This window comes from Chrysochloris asiatica, unplaced genomic scaffold (assembly GCF_000296735.1).
Source record: "Chrysochloris asiatica unplaced genomic scaffold, ChrAsi1.0 scaffold00379, whole genome shotgun sequence".
NCBI lineage: Eukaryota > Metazoa > Chordata > Mammalia > Afrosoricida > Chrysochloridae > Chrysochloris > Chrysochloris asiatica.
The window spans coordinates 942,324-952,862 of record NW_006408897.1 but is presented as its reverse complement, the minus strand read 5'-3'; the positions used below and the strand labels follow the sequence as shown (position 1 = coordinate 952,862).

Below are 10,539 nucleotides of genomic sequence, written 5' to 3'. Positions count from 1 at the left end.
GGAGTGGTTAATCTTACAGTCCTGAAACAGAGAACCCTAGGACCATCAAGAGAAGAACGCACAAGCAGAATGCGAAACCTTATCCAGAGAAGCAGCAGCGCCAAAGATGGGGGCATGGAGAGGGGGCGTGGCTGAGGACTCTAGATTCATGGACTAAGAAAAGGACTAAGAGCTGGTGGCCAGGAGCAGACTTGCAGAATGCGCCCTTTGGAGATGTAAATTATTTTATATGCCTGATTGGGTTTTTTTTGTTTGTGTGCTTTTTAAAAACCTAAGTGGATAGAAATACTGTTAACTGATGGTACATGGAGGGGATTATAATCAATGTAATGAAACAAGGTATATGATTTGCTGAATGTAAAACTGATGATATGCTCTGTAAACTTTCACTCAATCTACAATAAAAACCTTAGATAAATAAAAGTTTTAAAAAAGTGAAAGGGGTAGGAGGAGACCTCTTACTACAGAAATTAATGGCACAGTCTGAAATGGGTGAATGTCAGTTATAGTAAAGAATACAAATAGATAGAATTTACACAACTGCCATTAAATGCTTTTGCATCATAAACTTTTCATTGTAACTACAGAAATGTGTCTACTGGTAGGGTCACCATTAAGAATTCTCAGGAATCCATATGTCTCCTCCAAACATATTCTTCCAGCATGGCAGGTAGCTCTTTAGCCATGGTAGTCTTGTAATATAAAGATATTACAAAGATATATATTATATAATATATAGTCTTATAATATAAATTTATAATACAAGTATTGAGAAGAAATGCTATTAAGTCTTTGAGTCCAAAAGATCCATCTCCAGAAAGTCATATCACACAATAAAAATAGAGATAAGAGTGTGTGTGGCATCATTGTTTCTCCCTGTGCTTTCTTCCCAGATTAAGATTTCACTTGTCCACACGCGTATTCCTAGCACCACTTATTCATCATGTCCCAGCCAAGATCATTTCTCCCACTCCCTGAGTTTCTACTCATCTTCCTTCTCTTGGTTCCTTATGGTAGAAATAACGATACCAACATCTCTCTACTTAGTCTCTCAGACGAAGTTAGGTTTCATCTTTGATTCTTCTAACTCGCTCACTCCTCACATTCTTGTGATCTACTTGAATTTCAGTGGCTCTTTCATTTAAAAAAAAAAAAGATTCCTTGAAGGCAATTCTGACTTACAGTGACCCAAGAGGACATAGTAGGACTGACTCACAGGGTTTCCATGGCTGTAATCTTTATGGGAGCAGGACTGCCTCATCTTTCTCCTGAAGAGTGCCTGGTGGGTTAGTGGTGAGCACTGTGCCATCAGAGCTCATTCGTCTCTTCACATTTCTGCTGTCACTGACTAATGCACACCCTCCTCACATCTTCCCTACTGGACAATCACAGTCTCCTAACTGGTCTTTTTATAGCATCCTCATCCTAACATTCACGTCATCATGGTCATCTCTACTTTGAGGAGGCAGCTCTTCCCCAGTCACCTTTTGAGTGCCTTCCAACTTGAGGGGCTCATTTTCCGGCACTATATCTGGCAGTGTTTCTCTGCTATTCATAAAGTTTTCAGTGACTAAATATTTGGAAATAGTTCGTCACTCCTTCTTCCTTGTCTGGAAGTTTATCTGAAACTTATCCACCATGGGTAACCCTGCTGGTATTTAAAATACCTGTGGCATAGCTTCCAGAAGCACAGCAACTCATAAGCCACCACAGTACGAAAAACTGACAAGCAGTGGACATATTGTCAGGAGGGTCCAGTCGCTGGAGAAGGCTATCATTTTTGGTAAGATGGAGAGTCAGAGAAAAAGAGGAGGATCCCCAGCAAGATGAATTGGCAAAGTGACAGCATCAGTGGGCTCAAGCGTGGCAACAATTGTGAGGTTTGCCCAGGACCAGGCAGTGTTTTGTTCTGTTGTACACAGAATTGCTATGAGTCAATACCGACTTGATGACACCTAACAAAAACAACATCCTAACATTGAAGACAAATTATGTGACTGCCTTCCTCATAAATGCCTGTGGATCACTTGATAAAACTCAGACTTCTTAGTTTGGCATTTAAGGCCCTGCATAATTTGATTTCAGTGTAGTCTTTCTGCATTGTTTTATTGAACCAAGATGGTTCTGAGTGTTATCTGTGCTCTCATGTCATCTGCTAGTGATGTTTTCTCACTCTGCAATGCCTTTCACTCTCTGCTTACCTAGAATTTCACTGCATCTTTCAAAACTCAGTTTACATGCTGCCTATTTGTGGTGTTTTTCCTCATCCCACAGTTTTCTCTTCTACCTTCCCACCCCCACAATAGAGGTGTTGTTTTGGTTTTATGTGTGTGTGTCTGCCATAGTAGTAGTTGATTCTTTTGTCTTTGAATTGGCTATATACATATTGACCTCCTTTTTTTTTTTTTTAAGTTCCCCAAGAGTAAAAATCTAGTCTGTATCCTTGACAGAACTGTGCAGTATATGCTCAATAAAAGAGCCATTCAGTCAGCCAATCAAGCTCATTATCTTTCTTTCTGTCCTTTTTTTTTTTATCCTTTTATTGTTGCTGTTGTTGTATGATATACCACACTACAAAAGAGTATATAATGTGTATATGTTGTTGTTGTTCAGTGCCATTGAGTTGATTCCGACTCACAGTGACCCTGTATAGGGTTTCCAGCTGGTGAGCCTGAACCACCAACCTTGCAGTTCAAACGACTTTGCAGTCTGATGTATTAGCCCACAATGTGTATGTTGTTGTTGTTGTTAAGTGCCATCGAGTTGGTTCCGACCCATAGCAACCCTGAACAGGGTTTCTGAGGCTGTAAATCTTTACGAGAACAGAAGGCCTCTTCTTTTTCCTGCGGAACAGCTGGTAGTTTCCAACTGCTGACCCGGAGGTTAGCAGCCCGGTATGTAGAGTGCTTAAAATCCAACATTAGAAAAATGTACCCATCACCTTGTTTAAGAAATAGAACATTACCAATATCTTTGACGTGCCCTTTGTGTGTGCCAATTTAATCACATGGCCTTCTTCCCTATCCCACCCTAACCTTCCCGCTCCCCGCACCCCGGAGTACCACTATATCAAACTTTGTATTAATGGTTGTCTTTATTGCTTCATTACATAATTTGTATCTCTGGATATTGATGTTTAGTTGTCTGTTTTATAATTTTAAGTGGAATCATATTGTGTGTATTCTTCTGACTTGTTTTCCTTCAACATTATGTTTTGGAAATCAACCTATATATTATTATGCAAAGCTACAGTTCATTGCTTTTCAATGCTGTATAGGATTATATTGCATAAGTAAGCAGTATTTTATTTATCCATGTTACTGGTATGGCACTGCAGGATAAGCACAAGACTGGCAACCACAGGTTGGCAGTTCAAACCCACTAGCCACTCTTGGAAGTCCTATACAGGATCGCTATGAGTCAGAAAGTCGAAGGCACTCAACAACAATAACAACTGTTGATGGGCATTTGGGTTGCTTACAGCTGTGGCCTATGGCAAACAGCACTGCCGTGTACATTCTTGCAAGTGTCCTCTGAAGCACAGAAGCAAACATTCCTCTAGGGTACCTAACTAGAAGTAGAATTGCTGGGGTGGAGTGTGTGCTGGTTCTGATGTGTAATGCCAACTGTCCTCTAGAGTGGTACCAGGGAAACAGTGGGCAGGCTAGAAGAGTTTCCTCTTCAGTCTTCTTCAGTGCTTACTGTTATTTGAAACCTTAATTTCTACAACACTCATGGGTATGACATGACATCTCCTGGTTTTAATTTTATTTTCCCTTATTACTAAATGTGGTTGCTCATCTTTTCCTGTTTATGGGCCATCTGTGTTTCCTCTTCTTGTAAAATGCCTGATTTTGCCTTTAACCCAGTTGTCTCCACACCATCTAATTAATGGCTATTTGATTCTTCACTTAATTGCAATGCCAGCTTTGTCATAAATCATATTTCTTATCATGTGCCAAAAATAAATGGTTCTCCAACTATCCCTTATCCATCCTGGAGGCAATTCCATGCCATCTCTATGTCATGATATCTATAGGTCTGTCTTTCCCTCTCCTTAAACCTGCAATGGGTAGAGTCCTGGTATGGTGCTGTGGGGTAATGTACTGGACCTAAAGGTCAGTTTGAACTGCAAGATCAGTGGTTCAAATTCACCAGCCGCTCCTCAGAAACCCTATACAGGGTCACTCACTGTGTGTCGGAACTGACTCGACGGCACTTAACAGCAACAATAACAACAAACTTGGGACTGGAGTTCTGGTGTGGTGCCATAAGATAAGCAGTCAACTTCAAGATCAGTTTGAACTACAAGGTTGACAGTTCAAACTCACCAGCCACTCCTAGGAAACCCTATACTGGGTCGCTATGAATAGAAACCGACTTGACGGCACTTAACAATAACAGCAAAACCTGGGACTAAACAACCCTGGTCGTGCTTTGAATTAAGCACTGGGCCACAAACCAAAAGGTCAGTGATTTGAACCCACCAATCACCCCACACGAGAAAGATGAAACTGTCTGCTTCTATAAAGATTTACAGACCACTATAAGACAGTTCTGCTGTGTCCTGTAGGGTCACTATGAGTTGGAATCCCATTTGGTGGCAGTAAGTTAGTTATGTTAGGTTCAGTTCGGTTAGGTTAGGGTAGGCTAGGTTAAGCCTGGGAATATCAGTGACACTCAGTGGTGCCATTTTATTCTTTTTTAAGGGAAAAAAAAGCTTACTGGAAAGGTGGTTCAATAACTAGGCCAGCTCTTTTTGCTTTTTTTAATTAGTAAAATTTTAAGTTTAGCCAGTTAAGCATTTACCTACCACCCCTTTCTTTGATAGAACCAAATTTTCTTCTTTGACGTTTACAGTATTTTTAGCTTTTGGATATAGCCTATTCTGGTGTGGTGATGTAGGATCAGCACTGGATTGTGCTGATGTTGGCAGTTCAAACCCACCAGCTGCTCCTCAGAAACCCTATCTATATATAGGGTTGCTATGAGTCAAAACCAACTCAGCAGCTCTTAACAACAATAACATAAATTTATCAACATTCTAAAATATAGATCAAATTAAAACAGATATCTAGACACTATTTTGTGTTGTTTCCCTTTATCTTTTAAGAATAGAATCAAAAGGATATAACCATGGAGAGTTGAGAGTGAAGTGTCCAGCTGATATGAAGTGAGGGGAGATGCACAGGAACACCCAAACTTGTAGATAGTACCCATTCGACTTAGCTTCAATGGCTTGATCAGAACTCGACTAGAGGAAGATTTAAAAATAAAAAGAATTTTTTTGTGTGTGCTTTGTTTTGAATAAAGGAAACAAGTATAAGTTGCAACAGTTTGATGAATTTGACCTATAATATGGATGTACTAGCTCAGAATACCAACAGAGAGGGAAGGAGTCTTCACATCAAGGATCAATCCTGTCACCTCTATACACAGGCCTGATAGGGATGAGCAAGTTAGACAATGGCTACCTAAAATGGGTGAGGGGGGGCTATAAAGGCACAAAGTGACTGGCTTACAAGTTTTCAAGATGAAATTTAGTTTCAGAGGGTGCAGGGGAAGGTAGAATCCCCACTGAATAGTATTCATATTGTCTAGATGGGTTTGGTGAAAAGAGGTTGGGATAAGATTCTTATAATTCAATAGTGAATAATTGTTATCATGACTAATTGCAACTGTCACAACTGTAAAGGTAGACGTTCTGTAACAAAAATGCAGGAGTAGTTCATCTTACAGTCCAGAAACAGAGGACCCTAGGGTGAAAAGCATGAGCAGAATATGGGATCCTATCCAGAGAAACAGTGAAACCAGAGATGGAGACAGAGTTAAGGACATGGAGAGAGAGAACAGCTGAGGACTGTAGAGTCATGGAAAGATAAAGGCTGTGTGCTGGTGGCCAGAAGGCAGGCTTGCAGAATATGCCCTTTGGTTGGTTGTTTAAATGATTATATATTCCTGAGTGGTTTTGTGTCCATCCTCACAGCCCCCCCACCCCAAAAAAAAAAAAACAGGGAATGGAAACAAATACTGTTGAATGGTGATGTACAGAGGAGATTGTAATCATTGCAATGAAATGATGAGTGTAAAACCAATGTCCTCCCATGTAAACTATCACTATCACTCAATTCACAATATAAACGTAAAAAAAAAAGGATAGAATCAAAAAGCCTCACAAGTTTTTGTTTCCTAGGCAACCAGAAATGTACATGGGATCTTCCTTGTATTGCAACCCCCCTGCAATGAATGACACCATTCTCGTTCGTGGCTGGGTCATCCCTCAGCCACTGTACTGTTTCCCATTACTCAGGATCCCTGATTGTGATGCACTTAACTCTCTTGCTGAAGTACAGTAATTTCTCTGGGTCTCACAGTAAACTTGTTTTCATATTTTTCAATTTCCCTTTTAGCCTCTGCCTGTGAGTTTTTAGACATCGTGGAGCTGCTGCTGCAGTCTGGCGCTGACCCCACACTCCGTGACCAGGACGGTTGCCTGCCGGAAGAGGTGACGGACTGTAAGGCGGTGTCTTTGGTGCTGCAGCAGCACACAGCCAGCAAGGCCACAGTGTACTCAGCATAGGGCGCCCATGACAAGAGAAAACAGCAAAAATAATACTCCTTTTGATATGCACTGGCTAATAAAATCAGGATATTCTGAGGAACCTGGAATTTTGTAGCCTCAGCAATTCATTGTACTTGTATACATTCCAGGGAATGGACTTCTGGAGATGAACATGTGTAACTGCATAACACAATCCAATTCTGCTGAGCATGCTCTGAAATTTATCACTGCTCTGGAGGGGAGGGGAGAGGAGGAGACAGATCCTAGTTCACAATATTAAACATGGCTGCTCTTTTCAAAAACACAGAAGCAAATGGTGACCAACAGTACTACCTTGGCAATTAGGAGAAGTTTCATGAAATCCCAGGCTGGCAGAGACCACATGTTCTTAGGGCATCTTGTACAGCTGGTCTGTATAGGTCGTTAAAATGCCTATTCTTTTGGCAGACAGAATTGGAAAGATAGGACACAAAAGAGAAAGCATTTGTCACAGAAGGGAATATAGACGTGTGAAGAACAATCAGGTTTCCTAAAAATCTCAAAACCTTGAGCATTTTAGAGTAACATTTAGCATCTCACTTTAGGGTTAAAACATGGATTCTGGAGAATTCACTGCTTAAATCAGGATTCTTTAGATTCACCTTCACTAAACAGGAAAGAGATTTCCCAGGACCCTTTTTAGTTGACTGTAAGGAATGATGGTGACACTGTGGGTTAAGCATTGGATTGCTAGCTGCAAGGTTGGTAGTTCAAACCCATTAGCAGCTCTGTGAGAGAAAGATGAGGCCAGACTGTCGGCTGCTTTAAAGGTTTACAGTCTCAGAAATAGGGCCACTAGGAGTTGGAATCCACTCAATGGCAGTGGGTTTGGTTTTGGAATGTCCTTATCATGTAATGTAAATGATATCAAGCCTGAACTGTTAGCCCTGTTGGGGTCTATACTAAGGAGCACTGCACTCAGTGATGCATCATACACTCAGCTGCTAAGCTGAAGGTCAGTGGTTGGAACCTACCAGCAGCTCCACGGGAGAAGGATGAGGCGGTCAGCTTCCAAAAGGAGTTTTAATCTTGGAAACTCTGTGGAGCAGCTCTCGTCTGTCCTGTTTGTCCTGTAGGGTTGCTGTGAGTCAAAATGGACGCAGTAGAAACAGGTTTTTAAGTGTCACTAGGGGAGCTCTGGTAGCGTAGTGGTTACGAATCGGGCTGTGAGCCTCAAGGTCAGCAGTTTGAAACTACCAGCTGCTCCGCTGGAGAAAGATGAGGCTTTCCCATAAAGATTTACAGCCTCGGAAACCCTGTACAGGGTTGCTATGGGTCGGAACCGACTCCATAGCACATAACAACAATAATAGGTTCTGGTGTGGTACTGTAGGATCAGCACTGAACTGCGAACCACAAGGTCAGTGGTTTAAACTCACCAGTCACTCCTCGGAAACCTTATACAGGGTCGTTATGAGTCAGAATTGACTCGAGAGCACTTAATAACAATAACATTAACATAACAAATAACAAACTTTCCCTCACCAGATCATCACAGCTGGACACGGCCTGTCCTGCTGGAACAAGGCTCTCTAGAGCCTTGTTGGGGTTTTTTGTTTTGTTTTGTTTTGTTTTTTAAAGGAAAAGCCACTCTCCTTTTGTTTAGTATTTCCCACTAATGGTTTTAAAGACCCCAAGTCGCCAGAATAAATGGAGCAAATGAGCATTGGGGCCCAGCACACATCCCCATAGCTTCCTTTCCCCTACTCCTAGCTTCATTCACCCGAGCAACTGAGCAGCCTTTCCTTTCTGCCTTCATCTCTTTTCCACCAGCTGCACCAACAGGGCAGCCGCAGCAGACAGGGCCATCACTGCCAGCCTTGCTCCTGGCACCCACACATCCAATCCCATGACCATCTCTCCCTGCCCTCATGCACTTCACCCTGCACCTGGATGTTCACAAAGTCCCAATCCAGCTACTGGCCTGGTCCCTGCCTAGCCCAGGCTGGCCTCCTATATCCAGTGGCTGCAGTTCTCTGGCATTGTCCACCAGCCTCTCATAAAGTTGTGTGATAATAGGCTTCATGGGGATTTCACTGTAGGTTGTGTGGGGACTGCCAGTATATAATATGGTGTTTGCATAACGTCCTATTTCACAGAACGTATTGGGGATGTTAAGCAACACATTTGTCTTTTTATGTTTTGGTTTGTTTTTTTAAGTGTCTATGGAACTGATAAGCATGTTTGTTGTTGTTGCTGTTTGTTAAGTGCCGTCGAGTCAGTTCTGACCCATAGCGACCCTGTACAGGGTTTTCGAGGGTGTAAATCTTTACAGGAGCAGAAAGCCTCATCTTTCTCCTATGGAGCGGCTAAAATGGTACTATAATTCTACTGTATGTAGCTTTCTTTTTGTTGTGTGCTCTTTCACCACAATTTCAATTACATTGCAACCTATTGCTGACTCTCTCATGTTCCACATTCATTCAGTGTGTTTAAGAAACATGACAGGCTCATCACAGTACAAGTGACCAAAATGTTGCATACATTTTTTTATCGAAATTACTCTGTGCATTTTTAGAACATTAGCAAATTTAAAGTGGCTATTCTTTTCATATTTACAGGGTAGTTCTCTGAGCAAGAAGCTATGAGAGAACTCGAGAACTCTTTTATAATTTGACCATGATATTTCTTAGACGAGATTTTAATTCCCTGCTTTACCATATCTAAACAATATAGATAAGCAAAGAATAGCTTTTTAAAATTAATTTTATTTGTAAGGTTTTGAATTTACATGATCATTAAAAGCAATCATCACCTTAATTAACATTTTCAAGTACATTCTAAAATCAGTTTCCAGGATTTCTGTTCTCTTGACATCAATACCTGAATGCTTAAAAACCCAAATAAAAAGGAAAAAGAGGAAGATTTGATCCATAATGTCAGAGAAAACTAGATCTTGGTTTGCTTTCATTCCCCTTAAATTATTGAACATAATAGCTAGTACATCATGCTCATCCCAGTCCTGAGTTCCATTGCCAAGAGCTGCAGTTGTTGTTGTTAAGTGCTGTGGCATCAATTCCGACCCATCACGACCCTGTATAGGGTTTCTGAGGAGTGGCTGATGAGCTTGAACTACTGACCTTGCTGTTCAAACCGACCTTGTAGTCCAGCACATTAACCCACAGCACCACACCAGGACTCCATTAGATACGACCACACCGAGAACACAGATGTGTTCAAGCAGAAAGCCAGCCACCTTCCCCAGGTACACAGTGAATCCTATTTTCATATAACTCAGCAGGATAAAACCAGTCCATACTTGAACCTTTTAGTGTACACATGATTATGCTGTACATAACTTTTCTTTTTCTTTTTTTTTCTAAAAAAAGACCAGTAGTGTTCTAGTGAATTCGTATTAGAAAATATCACAAAAAAGCCTTTTTCTCAGGGTTGATTTCTGGCCCTACTTAAACCAAAATTTCAAAATACAAGGGGATTTCAAAAAATTCATGGAATAATTCCATTATCTTTTCATTCAATTTTTCCATGAACTTTTCAAAATCTCCTGGTACTTACCCACCTTTTTTTAAAGTGTTTGCTGGGATTTGGATTCAGTGTACCCTGCCTCCAGGTCAGAGTCTCATTTTTGTGAGCATTTGTGAATTGAGTCACTATCATGTTCTTTAAGGGGAAACCAATTGGTTAGAGGCGTCAAAGTGACTAAGACATTTGTCAGGCTTGTGTTTTTTACTACTTTACTATTTGCATTTTCTAGACTGTTTACATTACACTTCTCCTACTCTTACCTCATTCGTAAGTCCATATTTATCTTATTATCTTGTCCTCTGCTGATGATTACACACATAAAAACATACCTAGCTCTGTCTTCCCATGTCCTTAAAAAAGGGAAGAAATTTGTTGCTTTTTCTTCTTTGCTCTGTTTCTTTCCTGAATATATTGTGATCACACTAGTGATACTGTATTTAATATTTATTCCT

The 10,539-nt window shown here is 40.9% G+C and overlaps 1 protein-coding gene across 1 annotated transcript in view; it reads left to right on the top strand.

Moving 5' to 3' along the window:
* Positions 1-6,580, top strand: part of ACBD6 (acyl-CoA binding domain containing 6) — a 264,037-nt gene extending 257,457 nt beyond the window's left edge. The window contains exon 8 of the mRNA XM_006876436.1: positions 6,411-6,580. Within this exon, the coding sequence (XP_006876498.1) occupies positions 6,411-6,580 (170 nt within the window). The remainder of the gene's footprint in view (positions 1-6,410) is intronic.
* Positions 6,581-10,539: the final 3,959 nt, after the last annotated feature.